The sequence below is a fragment of the Lutra lutra genome, chromosome 4, assembly GCF_902655055.1.
Source record: "Lutra lutra chromosome 4, mLutLut1.2, whole genome shotgun sequence".
In the NCBI taxonomy this organism is placed as follows: domain Eukaryota; kingdom Metazoa; phylum Chordata; class Mammalia; order Carnivora; family Mustelidae; genus Lutra; species Lutra lutra.
In genome coordinates, this window is record NC_062281.1 from 73,193,494 (window position 1) to 73,217,064 (window position 23,571).

The following is a 23,571-nucleotide window of genomic DNA, read 5'->3' on the forward strand; positions in this document are numbered from 1 at the left end:
TCCCGTGTGGTGTTCCCCAAATCCCAGCTTAATCATCAGCACATACTGGGCTGATTAAAGAGCTAAGTGCTTCTCTTTCTTACTCTCTAAATCCATACTCCACAACCAACCTTTGTTATGCTCTGACTTAAATTCTCCTACCTCCCAAACTCATAGGTTGAAATCCTAAATCCCAGTATGGCAAAATGTGACCTTATCTGGAGATAGAATCTTTACAGCAGTAATCCAGTTAATTTGAGGTATTAGGGGTGGGCCCTGATCCAACATGACTGGTGTCCTTATAAGAAGGGACAATGCAGATACAAAGACACACACAAAGGGAAATGATGGGAAGAGGCACAGGGACAGAGGGGCTTCTCCAAGCCAAGGACAAGGGCTGGGAGCAGATCCCCCCTTGCAGCCCTCAGAAGGGACCAACCCTGCCCTCCTCATCTTGAATTCAGACTTCTAGCCACCACCACACAGTTGTTGTTGGGTGTTTGTTTTGTTTTGTTTTGATAGTAGGCTCTACACCCAACATGGGGTATAAACTCACAACCTCTGAGATCAAGGGTTGCACACTCCACTGACTGAGCCAGCCAGGTGCCCCTAAAGCACACAGTCTTTAATACTTTGTTATGACAGCCCTAGCCAACTATTAATAAATTATATAATAATCCTTGCTTTTCATCCCAAACATGCCCATTTTCTGCATAAATACTTTTGCCCATTGTGCCGTGGCTGGTCAATGGAATAAGCTCACTGTCTTTTACGATTGTTAAGTTTCCAATGACTCATGGAACACTGCATCAAAAACTAATGAGGTACTGTATGGTGACAACATAACATTGAAAAAAAAGGTCATGAGTTTTGGACAACATAACATTTAAAAAAGGTTTTGGACAACATAACATTAAAAAAAAGGTCGTGAGTTTTGGACAGGTCCTAGGAATAGGTGACTCTGGGACCACAGCCCCTGACCGAGCGATCTATGATGACAGTCCTCAATAAGTACTTTTATTATACTAGTTGGAAAGAGGATGTGGGGTCTGGCTAACTTGTACACCAGCAGCTCCCAAGTCATGCACAGGCATATGTTAAAAGACTAGTGGAGAGTTGACTTTGTGGCCACTTACCAAGTTCCTGTAAATGTGAATTCCGTGAAGCTGCAGCTCCTGGGGACTGGAATGTGGCTATTTTAATGCAAAATTGTCATGTATAAGAATGCAGCGGGCCTGCTCTCTGGTGGCCAGCTCAGCCTCTAACTAGGTGCCCGCCTTCTGTCCTCAGTCCCCATCCGAAGATCACAGTTGTGTACCTGTGACACCTGCTGGGATTTGGAGCTGAATTCCGGGCGAAAGGAATGATAAATATTCTATCTCCAATGTCCTATCAAGAAAGTCTAATGTGTACAAATCTTTCATGTTCCGAATAGCATCTTGATGTGTAGATTAAGTTAATGTGAGGCAGGGAGATGTAATACCCCCTGAGACGGATGCTTCTCTAGGGGTGAACTCCCCACGGCTGGGTGGTGAAGCAGCTCTTACCCTCCCATCAGCCGCCAGATGCAATGCGACCTTTTACTGAAGGCACGCAGACAACCCATCCAAATATGTCCCCATTCACAGGATATAAGGGATGTGTCAATTTCCTAGGGGGGCTGTAACAAAGGGCCACAGAGGGCATGGCTGAAAATGGAAACGGATTCTTTTACAGTTCATAAGGCTAGACTAAGCTCCAGGTCAGGATGTCAGCAGGGCTGCACTCCCTCTGATGCTGGAGGGAGCCCTTCCTTGCCTCATCCTGGGTTCTACTGGCTTGCTGGTCATCTCCGGCATTCCTTGGTTCGAGGCTGCAGAACTCCAGCCTCTGCCCTCACCGTCAGGTGGTCTTCTCCCTGGGTCTGTGTCCTCACATGGCTATCTTCTTCTCAGGACCCCAGTTACACTGACTTCATTCTAATTAACATAGGTGAATAATCCTATTTCCAAATAAAGACAAATTCTAACGTACTGGGGGTTAGGATTTCAGTATATTCTTTTGGGGGGTGGGAGGGTGCAATTCAACCCATTACTAAGGGATAAGATAAACTTCACACATTTTTGTTTTGATAGCTCATATGGCAGCATTTTCATTTAATGAGACAAAATCTTATTTATCAGAACGTGCGTAAAACACATAAGCATAGTTTAAAAATCGTAAGACAAATATCTATGTAACTCCCAACTCGGGTCAAGAAACAGAATCTTGGGGTGCTTGAGTGGCTCGGTTGGTTGAGTGTCTGCCTTTGGCCAGGTTGGGATTCCAGGGTCCTGGGATCGAGTCCCACATCAGGCTCCTTGCTCAGCAGGGAAACTGCATCTCCCTCTGTCGCTCCCCTTGCTCGTGCTCTCTCTCCCTCTCTCTGGCAAATGCATAAATAAAATCTTTTAAAAAATAAAAAAAAAAAAAAGAAACAGAATCTTGCTAGTACCAGAGAAGCCCCCTGCACACCCTTCCTTCATCAGAACCCTCCTCCAGGGTCCACCCAGCATCCCACACTGAATTTAGTTGTCACGTCTCCTTGAATCTGTGACAGTTTTTCATTCTTTATCTTCCATGACCTTGATATTTTTGAAAAGTACTAGTCATTTTTTTTTTTTTTTTAAAGATCTTACTGGAGAAAGAACAGGCGTGGGGAGAGGAGCAGAGGGAGAGGGACAAGCAGAGCAGAGCCCAACATGGGGCTCAATCCCATGACCTGGAGCCTACATCAAGAGTCAGAAGCTCAACTGATCCAGGCACCCCGCTAGTCACTTATTTTAAGGATGTTCCTCAGTGTGGGTTTTTCTGAGGTTTCCCAATGATTTTGTTAAGGTTATACATTTTTTGGCAAGAATCCCACAGAACCCTGCCCTTCTCAGCGCATCCCATCAATGGTACATGATGTCTTCACATCTTGATCATTTGATGAAGGTGGTGTCAAGTTGGCTAAACATCAAGTTAGTATTTTTCCTTCTGTAACAATATCTTGTGGGGATACACTGAGCCTACGTACATATCTTATTTCTTGTCATTCTTTTGCCCATTGCATTCAACATTCATCAATGATGCCTATCTTTAACAGTTACTGTGTTTTTGAGGATTTTGTTTGCATCATGCTTTCTAGCTCTACTGATTGGTATTCTACTGTAAGGAAAAGCTGCCTCTTTCCCTCATTTATTTATGCAATTATTCATTTGTACCATGGATGTTTGGTCCCATGGTTTACGATCTTATTACTAACACGAGTTACTTTTTTCAAAGCATTCCCGATTTGGCCATCAGAAGCATTAAGTTGGTGCCTGAGTCCCTAGTAATGCCCCCCTTTCCATTCCCATCATTTTATGAGCACTTCCTTACTTTTCTGGCATCAAAATATTCTGGACTTATTTTATGATTTTCCTGCCCCAGCCCTGGAATCAACCATTTCGCCAGGGTGCCCTAGTTCCCTTAATAGAAGGTATTTAGAAACCACTATCTGCGTACTAGGTGTGCTCACAGCTGCTGGGGTGTCTTCACTTTCGGGCCCTTCTCAGAGTAGACAAAACTAGGAAAGGTGTATTTTCTCACTCATCTACCTGTATTTCTCTGTGCATCCATACACAGAAAAACCGTTGAGTTCCTAACACCTCCAATTTCAATCCAACACCACAGGGTCCATTCTAGTCTTTCCCAACTTTTATTTGTGACTTTATTCAATATGGACCTTTCATTATCCACAATATATTTATTTGCTCAATCTAAATATGCTAAAGGTGTTTTTAGAATTGCTAATCCATACATCTCTACTACCTACAACATAATTGTGTATAGTTTGCTACATCTTTAGCCTTATAGAGTCATATCCTGTTTCCCAAAGTTGCTGCTTGTATGCTAGTTTTCTTTCCTGTCCCTTCAGTGTGGTAATGTTGCTCATTTGTAATATAGGCAGGGTCATTCGTTCCAAGTTCCCTGAACATCATGGTTGGTTTTAATTAGTTTTGGAGTGCTGAAAACACTACTATGGTTCTGAGTCAGACTAAAGAAAAATGTATACTGAAAAGAGGTCACTTAACCCAAATACCCCATTCCCAATCCTTACTTTCTATACCAATCCTACTCACCCTCTGTAGGTAACCAGTCTTTTTAGTTTATTCTTGTTTCTTTTGCACAAATGAGCAGATACATGCATATTTTCTTATATTACCTTCTTGATTCCATTATGGTAACCTGTAGACACCTTTGCACTTCACTTTTCTCCCTTCATATATCCTGGAAATGACATCAGTTCATCGAGCTCTTCTTCATGCTTTGTACAGCTGTGTAGGGCTCCCTGGGGTGGATGTCCCATGGTTTATTCAATCATTCTATGCACATTTAAGTCATCTCCAATTATTTTGCAATTACAACCAATGTTGCAGTGAGCAACTTCATGCCTATGTGCTTTTGCATTGTTGCAAGGTTATCATCAGGGTATTTTGCTAGAAGTGAGATCACTGGATCAACAGCACTCTCTCTCTGGCAAATGAATAAATAAAAATCTTAAAAAGAAAAAAAAAAAACTTAGGTATGACCAAGTGTCTCTCCAGCAACACATTACATTTGCACTTCCACTGGCAAAGTCTGAGAGTGTTTGACCAACGGAATGTGCTGTCATACTTTAAAATTCTTCCAATCTCACAGGTGAGAAATGTTTTCTGTTTTATTTCTGTATGTTTGAATTTTTATATTTTAGGGATACTTAAGAATCTTAAGGGTGAACTGGTTTTTGTTTTTTCCCCCATCAGGACTTTGGTCCTTCATCCTTCAGTTTTAAGAGTTGGCCTCATGATATTAGAAAGCTTTTGAATACTGAAAACATACTGGCCCTTTAAAGCTTCCCATCATGACTTCAACCAAGTAAATACTATTATCTAGTAAACATCATCAAATGCTCTACCATGGGGCTAGGTTCCATTTTCATTTGAACACCAAAACACACGTAAACTCTTTTTTCTAAGATATACAGGTCAGTATTTCAGTCTCTTTGTAGTCAATTCTTGTTTATTATGAAACAATATTTTCATTATTTTTTTAGCTTATATAGTCAAACCCTATCCTGTCAATCTTAGTACTGAGCTTTGAAAGGGTTCGACTACCTATGAGAGAATATTTAATGTGTGCCAAAGCCAGACATAAGTCACTGCTTGAGTGATTAAACACATTTTGGTATCATTTACATTTCTACCTTCTTGACTATGAGGACAAATAGGGGCTATTTTCCTGTTAACAGGCTATTTTAAAATAAAAAACAAACTGTGTATGAAGTTTCGGTTCAGCTCCCATGTTGTTTGAATTACATACCAAATTATATACTATTTCAAAAATTTGCTCCCGATTCAGTTGTCTTCAATTCAGAAGACAAATAGTAACACTGTCTTTATGAAGATTACAACTTTGGAATGTTATATGTTAAGACATTAAAAGTTGTATTTAGTTTTTTAGTGACTGATTTTTTGGCTCTTAAGTGTGTCCACAGATGCTGCAGAAATTGATCAAAGTTCAATTAAAGACTCAATTATAGTATTAAAGATTCAATTACAGGTGCCAATATTATAGTATTTATGATAGAAATATAGGAATAAAATGGGCAAAGAGTAGAAGCCAACACTTATTTTCTTTGTCAACCAATGTAAACGGTTCATCCCACATATTCTTTAATAGAAGATGAGCTTTGTGGAGGAAGTGGTAATGAATTATAGAGAAGTCTACTACTCACCCTGCTGCCCAAGTCGGAAGCAGATTAAGGTCCTGTGGTAAGGGCTGTAGGAGGGCTCCGTCTTTTCTTAGGGTATTAAAATACATGTGCTAGTCTGCTACTGTTTGTGTTTACCATTTGTTTCTCCTCCTACACTTGATTTAGAGAAGAATTAAGGGAGATGGATGGAAAAGAAACACACTGAACTTTGGGTAAAGTTAACAGCAGCTTCAAAGTAACAATTTCCAAAAAAGCACCCTCTTCCCAGTACAGAGCAGAACAAGTCTTGGTTGTCTCAACATTTTTTACTCATCATTAATGACAGTGAATTTTATATGACCACTTTAAGGAGAGACAAGTTTATAATAACAATCCTCAAGAAACTTGGTTTCCTCTCACCTTTCCCTCTGGCCACAGGGGGTTCATTAAAACACACCTAAGATGACATTAGGTGTTTTCCCACAAGAGTAATGGCAGGGCTCTGACGAGAGTATTGCTGAATCTTCAAGGAAGACCCACAGAAGGTTGAAGTCAGTGAGTGAACTGAAAGTAGTTTCATACTTAGAACTTCTTTATAAACCCTTCTTCTAGTTTGAATGCACTTTTATGCTGGCTGAAAGGTAGGAAATACTTGCTTACATCATCCATCACAAAAAGGATTTCAATATTGTTAAGTCCGATCACATTTAGGCAAAATTTTTTAAAAAGGTGTTAAAACATGCTGACCCCTTAAAAAATAAGCTCAAATAAATACATGTGGATGTATTAAAAAAAAAAAGTTTTTTTAAGTGATGTGGTCATAATAAAAAAAGGAACACTTTTATACATAGGATTTTATTTTGCACTGCTGTAACAATTTCATTATAGACCAAGGGAGAAAAAAAAAAAAAAGGATAAAACCACCACACTGAGTAAATTACTAAAGCTTTTCTACTTTTGACAGGATTTTCCATCTGGTAGATTTATTGTCATATCCCCTTCAAAACAGACAAGATGCTTACCATATTTTAAAGATTATAGGTTGCCACTGAAAGAAAAATTTTACACAGTCACTGTACATCAAGGTTGAAAAACTGTCCTGCATGAAAAATATACTTAGAAATCATGTGAATAAAAGCAAAAGAAAACATTATTGTGTTTAAGGAAGGATTAAAGTCCTCATAATGTGCCATCTAAATGTGGACATTCATTCTTCTTGGAGTCGCTTAGGTGTAGGGAGTTCTTGCTTCTGCCCATTTCACTCATTATACTGTGTTTGTACCCAACAGTATTCATTAAGGCAAACAAATCCTTTTCTGAAGAGGTCTTAAAGAAACTGTGGACATATAGCAAACTTTTGGCATTAAAACAGGTTAACACATACATAGCCTTTAGTAATGTACATTAAGCATATTTTCTTGGGACTAGTGACAAGAAAAGATGAACATGCTTGTTAACAATGTCAAAAAGTTTAAAATTCAGTGTCCAAGCAATTCCTAACAATGCTTCTGTAGCTTTAAGCTCTAAATGGTATAGAATTTATGCAAATGCATTAAAGAATTCAAGCTTGGCAAAGTACACCCAAGCAGGTTAAACTGTATATACAGAAAGTAAATGATAAATACAGAATTAAAAGAGTCCTTCTGGTTTTCCTTACAGCCTTGAAAATTGACAAACTTTTTGAGGACAGTTCTAGAATATTAAACATTAGGTCACCACAGGTGTGAAACCTAACCACACAAACTGATTTAAAATACTCAAGATGACTTTGTAGTGTTTAATACAGTTCAGTTCGTAGGTAAGGGCACAAGACAACATTTAACAAAAATAATCACATCAATTGACCTAGAAATCAAATGCAAATAGATATGAATACAATCTCCAAAATCTGTCTTTTTTAAGTGAACATTAACCATTTATTCAAAGTTATACAAGAATTTGAAGGATTAAAGTCTCCTGTGACATAAAGCCATTTCAAATAGCTTCATGTCTCAGCTGAGCAGGAGGACAGAGTGAAAGAGGAAGTGAGGAGCCGCATTTGGGCAGCGAGACAGTAAAAACGGACTCAACAGCAGCCTCCCCCGGCCTGCTGTCCTCCCTGATTGCCTGCGTGTGTGGCGTTAGTAGCAGCGTGCTGAGGGCCAATTTTAATGCCGTTTGCCTGAAAGAGAAAGGTAAAGGGATAAAAATGTCAACGGGCCCCAACCAGATAGTAGAGTTTAACTAAATTTAAAGAACTCTATTGAATTCTTAATGACATAATTTCTCCACAAATGACTGGGGGAAAAAAAGACATTAAGCGGATTTTTGCCGCCATTACAACAGTATCTCTGAGGGGGATGTTCCTTCCTTTTGAAACTAATACTGTGGAAATCCTTCTGAAAAGAATCCTTTATCCTCCCAGGTACTTGTGAGTAGACAGAACCCGAAGTGCCGCTTGGCGGGGTGTTCCCAGAAAGGAGACGCTGTTTAAAACGATTACTGCAAGTCATCTTTAAAGGGTAAAAATATGCACAGCCCTGTACTGCTCTAAGATGACGTCCAAGCTTTTCTCTAGACAGCGTTTCTGCCCCATGTTGAATCAGCTGCGCGGGCTAAGGGCATATGAGTGTTCTGTGTCATCAATAATTTCTATGATCCCCAAAGACATGGCAGCTCGCCAAGAACCCACACACAGAGTAGTTCTTTCATTCATCAAACTCACACTTCTGTCTCAGCCCTCACTCCCTCAAGTGGATTTTTACCTACAAACACAACACTTGGAGAAAAGTAATACAGTAGCTTCAGAAATTAAGCTCTGAAGGAAACTTTCCGTCACAGTAAATCTCAGCTTTATAGTGCTTGGCAGTTGCTTTGCCCCGGTAGTAGCCTGGGGGTTTCTGGCACTTGCTCAGTATTGACAGCAGCTGATGTGGTTTCTTCTCGCTCTTTTGACTCCTCTTTAATAAAAAGCATGCCCTATGGCTCATTGGTTTTGCCCCCTCTGGGCTGGTAGCAACTTCTTGAGGAATCAAGGAGTCAGACTTGGCACTGGGCCAAATAAATCGCACGGCCTGTTGGCTCCTGACAGCACATTACACTCGAAGAGGCCCCGCGCACAGCAAAGCAGTCAGCTACTATATGAAACCAGACAGAAACAGTGAGTGTTCCCTTTTAAACGGAGGCCCAATTACTGTTCCACTTATCTGGCATTAGTCTCTGACTGCTGTCTTTAAAGTAACTCCAAATCTGCCGCACGGAAGCCTAGAAGATAGGATTTAGGAAATATAGTACCTTCAAATTAAAAGAAACGAGAAAATCAAGTACTTTTTGGAAACCTCAGGTAGACTGCTGTCTGTTTTAGCAAGGAATATTGAGACCTATAGGGAAGAGCCTCATGTATGTACAGGCCAGGAGCCACACATGCAATAAAGGATTCCTAACACTGTGCTTTCCTAATTGCAACTGTGGGAAGGATAAGGGTTTTTCTCTTGGGAGCACCAAGTCTCAATATGGAATGGCAAAAATATTTATGTCAAAGTAAATAATCTACCATATATCCACATAAACGTTCTGAAATAAATAAGTGCAGTGGGGAGTTAGGTCAGAAGGATAACTTTGGTAAACACTGAATTATATGCTTCAAAACTTTACATTTCATCCTAATCATATTCATCAAATAATTTTACAAAGAAGACAAAACCAAAAACAATGCCAACTGCCAATTACATATATTAGTCTCCTGAAAACATGCTATGCTATACTGGGAATCATTTCCAAACTGGGTATTTCCCTCTTTCAAGCTAGACAACAGAGAGAGCCTCATGCATTAGTAACATAGTACGTGCATTTACACACTAGAAAATTATTTCCCAAAGCAGAGGACACCATATGGACGCATGTATGAAAGTGGATTTTCTTCTCTTTTTGGAGGGTTTATCTTTTTTTTGCAGTGTGTGCAATAAATGGTCACTTATTTTAATCCATTTTCACAAAGTGATGCCCTACTAGAACATAAACATTTATCTACTATAGAACACAGAACAAATCTTTAGTTAGAGGATTATAAACTAACAATGTGTTAACAGACATCACAGACCCATTTTTAAGAATTTCAAAAAATCTAAACTCCTAAATCCATGTCGTAATTAAAATTCAACTCTAAATTAATATTAGCCAATAATACTTATTTATACATATATATATATGTATATATACCTCGTTATTAATGTCAAAGACTCCTTCTTGGATTTTCTCATAAATTTCTTTTGCTGTATTAATAAATGCCTGAAATATAGAGTAGAGAAATTGATTCAAATTATTTGAAATCATAACAGTAAAAGAACATTATGTAAAAACTCTGTAGAATTTCATTATGTTCCATGTAAGAAAATCAACCAATGTAATACAGCATGTTAATTAATAAAGGACAAAAACCATATGATCACTTCAACAGAGGCAGAAGAAGCATTTAACAAAATCCAACAACCTTTCATGATAAACAAGTTGGGTTAGGAGGGGACTTCCTCAACAGCATCTATGAAAAACTTACAGCTATCATCATACCAAGTGGTGAAGACTGAAAGCTTTCTTAAAGATCAAGAACAAGGCAAGGATCTATACGAATGTTCATTATCAGCAGCAATAGCCAAAAAGTGGAAACAACACAAATGTTAATCTACTGATGAGTAAAAAGCAAAAGGTGGTATAACTTTACAATGCAATATTACTCAGCCATAAAAAAAAAAAAATGAAGTACTCATTCATACTACAATGTGGATGAATCTTGAAAACATTATGCTAAAAGAAACCAGATGTAAAAAAACCACACATAGCACGATTCCATTTATTGAAATGTCCTGAAGAGGTCAATCCAGAGAAAGAAAGAGATTATTGGTTGCCAAGGATTAGGGAAACAGGGAGTGACTGATAATGCGGTAATGGGTTTCTTTTGGGGTGATAAAAATGTTCCCGAGTCAGGTACTGGTGAGGGTTGCACAACACTGTGAATATACTAAAACCTACTGACATGTATTCTTTAAAATAAGGGTAAATTTTATGGCATATGAACTATATCCCAAAAGAAAAATTCATCACTGGAGGGGGCAGGCAGGGATACCACACATAAGAAAAAAATGTCAGTTCGATACATTGCATGAACTTCCATCCTGAAACGATGTTACTCCTAGAGACCACTGTTCCATATACGATCCTTTTCACCAGGGCAATGTATTACTTAATATACAGTTTAAGAAGGAAAGAATCAAAGGATGCTTAAGATAGAGATAAAAAGCAGCTCAATTTTTATGCTGTGCTGAATGAAGTTTCACCCTATCCCATGTAGCATACTACTAAATTGACCAAAAAAAAAAAAAAAAAAAAAAAAAAAAAAAATCAGTGTTAAAACACCAACCAAATTAAGCCTCTAAACACCAAATGAATCCACAAGGATTCTCTATGTAAAACAGTAAGCTATTAGGGGGCACTTGGCTCAGTCAGGAGAACACGTGACTCTTGATCTTGGGTTTGTGAGGTCTAGCCCCACAGTGACGGTAAAGATTACTAAAAACACAAATAAATACAAATAAATATTGAGATGTTTTATACGAATAGTGCCAGTGTTACCGAAGGTGTCCTATAAATTCACGCTCTAAACTATCCCATCTGAGAGAGCACAGATAACAGCATTCATTTTCTAAGTCAGGTCCCCTTCAGCAAGCGTTCTCTGAAAATTCATAAAACAAGGCGATTCTCCGCTAGCATGGCCACAGATTTAAGTCCAAATTTAAAAAGTAAACAGGTTCATAGAAAGGAACCAATCCTACTTTTAATCTTTTCCACATTGGAAACATTTCATGGCTGAACTTGCCACCGGAGCTTTTGTTTCCTAATTAACAGGACTGATATGTTTTCACCTTTAAAGGCCTTACAGCTCCCCAGAGTAATCAATCTACCGCAGCTCAATTACTGCACCAAGAACACACCAGTCGGCAGCGGAGACGCGAGTGACTACGGCAGGCGCGCGGAGATATGAATATGCATAAACTCTAAGTGGCTGATCGAATCATCAGAGAGGGTCATGAGAATTTGCAGCAAAATAATGAGAAGAATTAATCACTGCAGATTCACAAGGCACTCAGGAAGCGAGTGCGCTTTTCGTGTGCACTGGAGTTACAGTGAAGTTACTGGCTTCCAGCCAACTCTGAATTGATTCACATTCCTCAAAATTGAAGTTACCCTTATAAATAAGGGAAAACTTAACTTTATTTCCAATAATATGTCAATTAACGGTTGATGGTCTCAGAAACCGGGCTAACTAAATATTGAAGCCAACAGATTCATAAATTCACAGGGCTCAAAATCCTTAAAGGGGCCCCTGCATGTATACATCTCCCTAGAACATCAGACAGAACTACAAGATCCCATAAAGGAGTTACAACTTCATATAAACAAGCATTTTTTTTTTAAATTTTACTTATTTGACAGTGAGAAAGACAGAGAGCATAAGCAGGGGGAGCGGCAGGCAGGCAGGCAGAGAGGGAAAAGCAGGCTCCCAACTGAGCAGGGAGCTGATGTGGAGCTCAGTCCAGGGACTCCAGGATCATGACCTGAGCTGAAGGCAGACGCTTAATGACTGAGCCACCCAGGCGCCCCTAAATAAGAGTTTATATTATAAAAGACACTAAATGTGCCAATTTATGTACAAAAATGGACATTTTTACCAATCTGTTGATGAATCATTTTAAAAACTGGCTGAAGAAAGCTATGCGATATTAAGATTTTTAAGTCACTACTAATTTTGTAGTACTGAATAGTACTTAGTATTTAAGTACCTTTAAGAACAGTTGTACTCAATGGACTTAAGATGTATTTTATATCTGGGGTGCCTGGGTTGCTCAGTCGTTAAGCATCTGCCTTCGGCTCAGGTCATGATCCCAGGGTCCTGGGATCGAGGCCCATATCAGGCTCCCTGCTTCGCGGGAAGTCTGCTTTTCCCCACTCCCCCTGCTTGTGTTCCCTCTCTGGCTGTCTCTCTCTCTGTCATATAAATAAATTTAAAAATCTTACAAAAAAAAAAAAAAGGATGTATTTTATATCAGAATGACATGCAATTAATTTCATTACAAATTGAAATATATACAAATAGTTATATTTCCTTTCATAATTCTCATCATCTCAATGAAATAGTCTTTTTTTTTTTTAATTTGTTTATTTGTCAGAGAGAGAGAGCACACAGGCAGGCAGAGAGGCAGGCAGAGGCAGAGGGAGAAGCAGGCTCCCCGCCGAGCAAGGAGCCTGACATGAGGCTCGATCCCAGCACCCCAAGATCATGACCCGAGCTGAAGGCAGAGGCCCAACCTACTGAGCCACACAGGCGCCCCATGAGATAGTCTTTGGACAATGCTACATTTACTTGCCTTCCAACTCATGATTATATACTGAAAATACTGAAATAAAATATCTTCCACTCCACTGGGCGTATTAAAAAGATAATAGCATATAAATAGGTTGTTTTGTTTACATGATGGCAAAATTATATTTAAAATGTATTATTAAATGATTTATTATCAATCTTAATGAGGCCTTAAAGGCCAATGTGACAAATGCAGACATTAGTTCACATGTTTTAAAAGCCCGTGGCTATCGACTGAAACTGCTGAATCCCCAAATACAATGAACATTAAACAAATACTGTTAAGGCTTATTAGAGATGAAATGAAACTTCTAAGAGAAGAGCCTTGGGTGTTAGAAACAGTATCTGTCCCTCAGAGCTGCAAGCATTTCAAGAACTCAGAGGGATAAGAGATACCTCTTACAACAACTGGCTAGAATTTTAATTGCTCATTTCACTCAAGTCACTAAAAAGCAATCCATACATATATTTTTCAAGGTTGCAATATAACGATTTGAAACACCTCTAGAACACAAACAACAATGAAGAAATGAGCAACAATTTAACTAGATACTACAAAGCCTTTACACTAAAGCTCTCCTGTTTTCATAGGACAGTCTTAACTTGAAATTCCTTCCAGTTCTAAATGTAATTTTAACCAGTTTCACTTCTTCTATTTCCCAGGCCATAGAAACAATTTTTGAGGAGGGGGTAGGATAAAGAAAAGGGGAAGCACACCTGGGTGGCTCTTACGGTTAAAGCATCTGCCTTCAGCTCAGGTCATGATCCCAGAGTCCTGAGACTGAGTCCTGCATCCAGCTCTCTCTCTGCTCAGCAGGGGAGCCTGCTTCTCCCGCTGCCTGCCATCCCCCCACTGGTGCTCTTTCTCTCTGACATATAAATAAATAAAATCTTAGCAGAAAAGAAAAAAAAAAAAAAAAGAAAAGGGAAGCATGCATTGAGGGCGTGTCTGTGAGTGGTAGGCGGGGATGAACCCAAGCAGTATCAGGGGCAGAGGCAATGGGGGAGCCTGCATACGGCAGCAGGTGTGGGGACAACAAACTTGGGGACATCTCACAGCTCATGGCAGAGTACAAGTGCTAATGACGATGGTCCACGTCATTAAGGAGAGAGGCTGCAACCCGATAAATTAATCTATCTGGAACATTTATTTATTATCAGAAAAATGAAGCAAGTTGATGGCACACCTACAGAAAATGTTTAGCATTAGTTAAATACTGTCAAAGCACAACCTAAAGATCACTCTTTTTTGCCACATAAGTCAGAACTGTAAGCAAGAACACTGTACACTTCTATATTCCACAAATACAATCAAATCTGAATATTAATAGGTTACAGAATAGGAAAAAACATTTGCTAAGAAACCGATGTCGGAAGATTTCATTATTCACACTGAGGAACAAACAGTACCTAGGCAGATCCACAATTATGAAGTATAAATAGATTTCCGTGTAGCCAACTTAATTTGCGAGCCTCTTGCTTTCCCATGCAGGACTGCACTCCAAGATCAGAGAGGCCTGATTCCCTCTTCATTTTACCATTAGCTCTCCCCTTTGCCCGACTTTGATTAACTGTCACGGTCAGTTCTTTACCTTCATTAGCCATTAATTGCCTTCCACCTCAGATACTAATCTTTCAGCCCCTGGCACTAATAATACCTAAATTTAAGTCCATTTTCAGTGACTTCCCTAGCAAAAATTAAAATAAACATAACCACAAAATGCATCATAATTCTAAGAAATATTCAACACACTAGCTGACGCATATCCTGCCACGTGTCATTCACCCAGCAGCATCTGTTAAATTGTTACTTAGACTCAGTACTTCCCTAGGTCCTATGGAAGATACAGGGAAGAGGAGGATAGAGTTCCTATCGTTGCTGAACTGAAACAATTCAGTTGGGAAAATCTAAGAACAAGGGCTTAAATCTCTGTTTAAGATGCAGGAAAAAGACACTTTCTGCACTGGCAGAGGGAGAATGTGTGCAGGGCAGGACTGCGGCAGGTCTAGATGTAGGCCAAGGACATCATATGCTTAAAGGGCCTTCCTTCACAGCCAATGAGAGAGAACAGAGGCAGAGGCGAACACAGAACAATGTTTCATTTTTATTATGGTTTGACAGTTTTTAAAGCAAAATACTGAAGACTGTCTACAATAAAGTAAAAGATTTAAGTTATTTCTTTATGTCACATGCTGCCACCTGGTGGCAAGAGGAAAACTATACCATCTGATAGGTAAGAATTCAAAATAAATCAAAGTATCTTAGTTTCACTGAAACATCTTGAACAGGGGTATGCCGTGCTGGCTCAGTTGGTAGAGCATGTGGCTCCTGATCAGAAGGTTGTGAGTTCAAGCCCCATGCTGGGTGCAGAGGCTGCATAAAAGTAAGTCTTTAAATAAATAAACATCTTAGATGACAGCAAAGTATGCTGTACAATCAGTTGATTCTTCAGTTTTTTTCTTAGAACTGGGGAATGTGAGGTAATTAAAATGTTTAATTTTCTTCTCAATCCCTAATCAATGCTATGAACATTACAGGTGTCCATGTGATGATGCTAATAATAACCAATATTTACTAAGTACTCACTAATGGGTTGGTCACTATGCTAAGTAATTTGCACAGGTTTTCATTATTTCTGAAAGAAATTCAAAATACATGTAAAAATAAGGAAATTAACTTTAATTTACTTTCATCTGCTTCCAAGAAGATCTGTGGGATGACATTCTCCCTATACTATATTAGCACAATGGCCAAGAGTAGAGCTCTAGAACCAGACTGTCTAGGTTCTAACTCTAGCACCACCTCTTACTAGATGTGTTGCTTTGGACGCACTGCTTACCGTCTCTGTAGCATGAGGATACTGATGATATTAATGCCTACTTCACAGAATCATTGGGAGGATGAACATGTAGAGCACTGAGAATGGTGCTTGGCAAGTAGTAAGCACTCACGGCTTGTTAGCCTTCAGCATCATAAATGTGTGAGTGCGATGATGTGTGGGGGAGCAACAAAGAAGGTACACATGTGAAATGCGAATGTGTCCTGAAACACAGCGGAGTAAAGGAGAGAAATGGTGATCAGGATTAAGGGGCATCTGGGTGGCTCAGCTGGTTAAGTGTCTGCCTTCAGCTCAGGTCATGATCCCTGAGTCCCGGGATAGAGCCCCACACTGGCCTCCCTGCTCAGTGGGAAGTCTATTTCTCCCTCTGCTCCTCATCCTGCTTGTGCTGTCTCTCACTCTCCCTCTCAAATAAATAAAATCTTAAAAAAAAAAAAAAGGTAAAAAAATGGTTATCTCTATTCTTCAGTGAATTAAAGCATCTTGATTAAAAAAAAATGAAAATTAAAAAAATAAATTAACAACATACAACATGTACAGTGAGCCCTGAAAATAAAATACAGTAAGATAAGGCTTAAATGTTATGCAAAGACAGGGAAGTCATGTGAAAGGAACATCAGATTAGAACTCAAGATTAGGCAGTTTAAACACAAACTCCTTCAAATTCTGTGGCTTTAAAATGTTCTGAGTCTATCTGATTTAGTTTCAGTAAGAAACTAAAGATACACACAACATCCAGTACAATAAATAGCTCTCAAATTGTATTTCATGGACATCTTGTAGGGGATGAGGGAGAAGTAGGGAGAGCCCAGTGAAAGGAGAATGAAACTCCTCTTTCCCTCTCATCTTCCTGGCATCCCACTCTGCTTTTCTTTCATTCGGCTTCCTGTGTTTCATTAGAAGAAAGAGGTCCACTGCTAAATCTGGTCTATAGTAACTCTCACTTTATAGACAGGACTGAGCTGCAGAAGGAGAAATGATCTGTCCAAGACCACACACAGCTGCAGCAGAAGCAAGAGCAGCAGGACTGACACTCTGCCACATTTACCTTCCCTTTATCAGGATCACTTATCTTTAACACAACTCAAAGGAATTTTCTTTTATTTTATGTGTTCATTTTATTTTATGATGAATTTATAAGGATGCAAGGTTGGCAACACGGAGACCAGTAGAGAGTCTAAAACAATAATCCAGATAAGAAATGAAGGCCCGACAAATTAACTGTGGCAACAAGAATGGAAAGCAAGATCAAACTTAATATCTACTTTGGAGAAATTAACAGGACTTGGTAAATAACAGGGAAAGAATGGTGAGGTATTTAAGGGTGACTCCACTTTTGGCTAAAATGCCTGACATGTAAGGGTATGCTATGAATTGAGATAAATAAAATAGGAGGGGCACCTGGTTGGCTCAGTCAGTTAAGTGTCCAACTCTTTGCTTTCGGCTCAGGCCATGATCTCAGGGTTGTGAGATCGAGCCCTGTGTTGGGCTCCATGGTCAGTGGGGAGTATGACTCTCTCTCTTCCTCTCCCCCTCCCTCTGCTAGTACTCGCTCTCTAAAACAAACCAATAAATCCTTAAGAAAAATAAAAAGGAAAAAAATCAGGTTTCAAGGAGAGAATGAAGAGTTTATTTTAGACACACGGAATTCTAATGCTTATGTCAGATACAGGTGGAAAGTCTTGGCAGCTGGTGATCTAGATAACTGTGTGCTTACATGACTACGCACTGTAAGTGCATGAGTACGTCAGTGTGTGATATGCACATATCAGCAGGACTTTCTCCAAGAATGTTTAGCTCCCTTAGTTCAGTAGAGAAAGCGGATGCAAATTTCAAAGTTAGTTTGGCTTGGATGATCCAAGTTCTGCTGGGTGATGGCCAAGTAAGGGGTGGAGAAACTGATGATGGTCAGCAAAATCTTCCTATTAGGGTCTAAGTATTTATTAAACACTCCTCCAAAGATGCTGGAAACATGATAAAGACAGGTCAAATTTCCAGTGAAAAAGTCGTGTGGTACCTTTGACACTGAGAACAGGGTTAAGGGACAAGAACACTTCAGTTTATACCACATTCCAGCTTTATAGAAATATCTGTTCTACCACTTATAATACAGCCCAAGGCAAGTAAGATGTCCTCTCAACACAAATTAAATTTGGAGGTACTGGGACAGGACACAAACATTAGCAAGGGGCCTTGAAATTGGGTGTTTTTGGTTACGCAAGTCATGTGTTTTCCCTAGACATAGAAATTCACCTATCCTGTCAGATGGCTTGGCAAGCTACTGCAATCTGTCTTAGGGCTAGCTAGTTGACTATGCTTTCAGCTATTATCTTGGCTGTATCTATCATTTATTTATTCATGCTTAGATTTTGAGACAGAGAGAGCATGAGAGAGAAGTGCACGCATGAGCACACAAGGGAGACGGGTGGAAGGAGAAACAGACTCCCCACCAAGCAGGGAGCCCGATGCGGGACGTGATCCCAGGACCCTAGAATCATGAGCTGAGCTGAAGGCAGACGATTAATTGAGTCAACCAGGCGCCCTTGGTTCTATGTTTCAGTACTTTAGCAGCTAAGCCAGGAACTGTCAGACTTGATTTTTCAATAGTTAAAGATATTTTATTTAAAGATTTTTTTTAAAGTTTCTTTATTTATTCAAGTCATCTCTACAGCCAACATGAGGCTCGAACACATGACTCCAAGATGAAGACTCAGTCACATGCTCTTCCAATTAAGCCAGCCAGGTGCCCCTCAAGATTTTAAGCAATCTCTACACCCACCGTGGAGCTCAAATTCACAACCCCGAGTTCAAGAGTTGAGTGCTCCACTGAATGAGCCAGCCAGGCACCCCAAGAGTTTAAGACTTTTTAAAAGATATTTTAAATTACTAGACTTTTGCCTCAACATTGTTTGATGTTTATATATTTTTCTGGTTTCCCGTAAGTAAAATTGATGCACACAGAGAAAAATAACCCATCAAATGGCTGAGAGAGTGAGAATATCTGATAAGGAGACAACTGTTAAACAAATGGCAAGTTTAATCGCGGTTCACACCACAATCATCTTTAGTCCCTAGAGAGAATATAATACTATGAGTTTTGGTAATATACAACTCTGAGAAAACGAAATTTTCTCAGGAAGAAAGACAGGGAAAGACACAGACACGCACACACATCTCCTTTATATATATATTTATATATAAATATATATTAAATATGTAAATATATATTAAACATATATTTATATATAAATTAAATAAATATATATAAATAAAACTATACACACACAGTTACATATATAATTATAATAAAATAATACATCACTTCTGAGGCATTTTGAAATCTTCATGAAGTTAGCATGAGGCTTTTGGGAAGGGGTATTTTTCCTAGCCTGCTGTAATCTCTCTGACATTTATTCCTGGGTCTAAAAAAAAAAATCTTTTCAAACTACCAAGACCCCAGGTAGCTACTGAAAGAAGTTCCTATCAAAGGAGAAGGCAATTTGTTCTGGGATTTCAAAAATCTCATGGGTTTTAGAATGCTTAGAGCAAAGAAGATTTAAGACAGAATTCCATCTACATATTAACAAGTGGGACCAAAGCATAAAAGATTAAGACTGAAGGAAAAAGGACAAGATTGAAGTAATTAAATAAATTCTTCACCATCCAAACATTTATTATCTACTATACAGGGGAGAAACTGTGCTAGGTGCTGGGAATGCAGAGATGAAAAGATAGTCTGCGTTTTCAAGGAATGCTGCCCTTATGTTGAACCAACATGAAAAACAACCATCATGATAGAGTGCTAAGATAAATTCATGCTCAGGAAGATACAGGAATGAACACAGAGAAAAGAGCACATAATTGCTGACTATGTGTGCATGTGCCTGGTGGCTGGTGGCGGAGGGGGCAGGGAAGGTGTGTTGTGTGTCATGGCATTCCAAGAGGAGGTATGAGACTTTGTTATATCCTTGAAGGATCAGGTAGGAAGGAAGGGCATCTCAAGGGTAGAGAACACTTTCTGTGGAAGCAGGCTGAGAGAGTACCACCCAGCTGGTGAGCTCTTAGTAGAATACAGAGAGCACACTGTATGGAGCTGGCCAATAAAGGGACTTGTCTTCCAAGCTAATGAGTTTGATTCTGAAGCTGTGGGGAGCCCACTACACATCGGTTTAGTAAAACTGGGGAGTGACATTCAATTTTCATTTTTCTGAACATCTCAGAGGCAACAATGTAGAGGATTGAAAAATTAAGACAGGGAATTCAATGGCAATGAGAGAAGAGAGCAACTTGGGAAGATATTTCACAGGTAGAAATAACAAGACACAAGTGGAAAGCAATATATATTCACTGAATAAATGACTATATGTAGGGTGAGGGAAAAAGAAACACTTTAAGACATAGGCTACTGAAGATTCAAATACCCAAAGGAACTGGTTCAGGCAAGAACAGTGAAGTATTTGTTAGAACAGGCAATTAGGAGGTGCAGGGTAACCTTGGCCATGGCAGAGGAAGTCGATCTGTGAACTGAGGTGTGAAAAAGAATGAGGAAATGGAGATGGAGTTTACAAGAAGATAGAAGAGAACATATCCAGAACTGGGAATGACAGGTTTTTGTTTTTAAAATGATTGAAACCTGATTAATTATATGCTGAGAGCCAAGAATCACTAGAGAAGGAGAGGATGAAATCATTTGAAGGAATGTTTCTAAGGAACAGAAAAAGAGAGTAGCCCTCCAGTTTCTTCCGTTAGCTAGCAGAGCTGAAGGAACCCCGCAGTCTCTGCCCTCCTCAGAGCCCGGCCCTAGGAGCAGCAGCATCTACAACACTAGACAGCAGGTTCCAAGTGCAGGCTTTCAGGTCACACCCCTGACCTACGAAATCAGAATCTGCATTTTTAACAGGATTTCTAGGTGATCTGAGCAACATTAATGTTTGAGAAGCACAGCTCTAAATACAACTGATTTGGGGGCGGGGAATTGTTCATACTATTTATTTTTAAAGTAAGCTCTCCATCCAATGTGGGGCTGGAACTCATGACCCCAAGATCAAGAGTCATATTCTTCATTGAAAGAGCCAGCCAGGTCCATTCATTTTTTAGCTATTACATATCCCCTACCCCAATTCCATTTTTGGGGGGAGAATGGTTAAATCACACTGGGAAATCTCTGGGTTAAATAAAAAGTGAACAAGCTTCTTAACAGGGGTTCCTCAGAAACTAATAAACTACTGGGAATTTTGGTTTTCTACAAGGGGGATACATACCAGCTCCTCCTAAACACGTTTGATCATGGAACCTCATGCAGAGGTGATAATTTTATTCTATTATTTTATTTTAAAGATTTATTTATTTATTTGACAGACAGAGATCACAAGTAGACAGAGAGGCAGGCAGAGAGAGAGAGGGGGAAGCAGGCTCCCTGCCGAGCAGAGAGCTTGATGCGGGGCTCGATCCCAGGACCCTGGGATCATGACCCGAGCTGAAGGCAGAGGCTCAACCCACTGAGCCACCCAGGCAACCCCTCTATTATTTAATTTTTTAAAAAGATTTTATTTGAGAGAGAGAGAGAGCATAAGCAGGGGGAGCGACAGAGGGAGAAGGAGAAGCAGACTCTCTGCTGAGCAGGGAGCCTAACGAAGCACCCGATCCCAGGACCCTGGGGATCAAGACCCCAGCTGAAGGCAGACACTTAACCAGGTAAGCCACCCAGGCACCTCTAGAGGTGATCATTTTAATTAATGCTCCTTAAAGAGGATTGAATAGTCTTTACTACTGCTATTCTCTACTGTGTGGCGCAGCGGAAAGGGGATAACGTATGTGAAAGAACTCTGACAACATGCCATACAAATACACAACTGCATTGTTTCAGGTACTTGGCATGTTTTAATCACCTGAAAATTCTTCTGAAATACATTTTCCACTTATGAGACACTCTTCTAAATGCTGACACCACACGTGTGGAACCAACATCACTGGATTCCAGTGACAGAAGGAGTTTCCTATAATCTTCATACCAACTCCTCAGTTTTGTCACAGGGTAGACGACAGAGGCCAGATTTTCCTGGGACACTGCAGAGTAGGACACTCAACAAAGCTGTGGTTCTGCAATAAACTGCCAGCCAGTAGCAGCTGACAAGGTGTTTCCCTGAGGAGCCAGACAGTTACCAGGTACACATGGTATCTTGGGTGTCCTCAATGACCTTCAAGGTCTCGGTTGAAAACAGAAGCCAAAAATAATATTCAAAAATATTTACTGCTGGTCACATAGCTGATTCTTATTTTCTTATTAGCAAAATCTTTAGTAAAATGGAAGTCAAGGGGATTTTTTTTTTTGTCAGAAATAGAGATTAAACTCATTTTCCTAAAAAAAATCCTACAATGGATTTCCTAAAAATCCATTTCCTAAAATTTCCTAAAAAATATCATTTTCCTCATTTCACTATAAGTGCTCTGTATACTCAGCATAAATATTACTTGAATAAATGATAGGCAATTAAATGGGTTTTCCCCTCCAAATGCCAGGAACTCAAATGTATGAGCATAGTATCCAAATATCATATTTAAAAAGAATCAATACTAGAAACTGAAAATTCAGAGTTAGGCTCTAGTCTCCTATTACTGTGGAAAATACCATATAGACAAGACTATTTTGGTTGCATTTGGCTTTCTGATTTCATTGACATTTAGGAGATGAACTCTGGGGTGTGTTTCTACTATCACAGATATGGGTGTATTACCTCAGTGAATAACAAAAAGGATAAATGATAATAGCACATCTAGAACTATTCCAAGTTGTGTAAGAGTGACTAAAATCCACTTCACGGGAAGAATGAATTCCCTTATTATAATCTGTAACTCAGAAATTATAACTTATAGTTTAGAAACCAATATACTTAAACATAATATTTGTATACTATAGCAGTTTGCTAATAGAGGAGGTTTTACATAGAAAAGCATTCTATGTTTGTGTATAGCTAATGTTTATATGTGTGTGGTATTAATCTTATATGATTTTATAAACAGTAGATCTTAGTCTGAGGAATTCTTACCTTTGTAAGTCATTTCTAGTTTAGGCAGACTAAGGTATTTTATTTTTATGCTCTCTAAAAAATAATCTGAAAAATAATCTTTTTTGAGCAGGGGAGGGGCAGAGGGAAAGGGAGAGAGAACCCCAGGCAGGCTCATGCCCGGAATGGAGCCTGATGTGACACTCAATCTCATGACCCTGAGATCATGTCCAGAGCTGAAATCAAGTCAGATGCTTAACTGACTGAGTCAGCCAGGCACCCCCCCCCCCCAAAATATTGGAAAGTACAGTCTTGGTGTCATTTTAGATTTAAGATCCCAGTTGAAGAACAGCAGCATAAATTTGGGCAAGAGCAAAACAACTGGAATAGGAGAGGGCAGAGTTAAGGAAAATAAAAAGTTCAAGGTATTGAAGTAGAGCAGTGCTGAATGATGGTGTTAGCAGTGGCTGACGTGGAAGGAGGTCAGGAGGGATTAGGGATAGAATGAACCTGGATCCAGGTATCAAATCATCAGGAAGATGCTGAAAACAGCTGAGGATACTCACTGCAGAACTCACAGGTCAGAGAGAGCCCACCAAACAGAAGCAGGAGTGGTGTCACTTCCTAAGAGCACTCTGT

The 23,571-nt window shown here is 39.5% G+C and overlaps 1 protein-coding gene across 1 annotated transcript in view; it reads right to left on the bottom strand.

Moving 5' to 3' along the window:
• Positions 1-6,534: 6,534 nt before the first annotated feature.
• RAB2A (RAB2A, member RAS oncogene family) overlaps positions 6,535-23,571 on the bottom strand; it is a 97,738-nt gene continuing 80,701 nt past the window's right edge. The window contains exons 7-8 of the mRNA XM_047725223.1: positions 9,893-9,961; positions 6,535-7,856 (exon numbers count right to left, since the gene is read on the bottom strand). Coding sequence (XP_047581179.1) covers positions 7,761-7,856; positions 9,893-9,961 — 165 coding nt within the window. The 3' untranslated portion in view covers positions 6,535-7,760. The remainder of the gene's footprint in view (positions 7,857-9,892; positions 9,962-23,571) is intronic.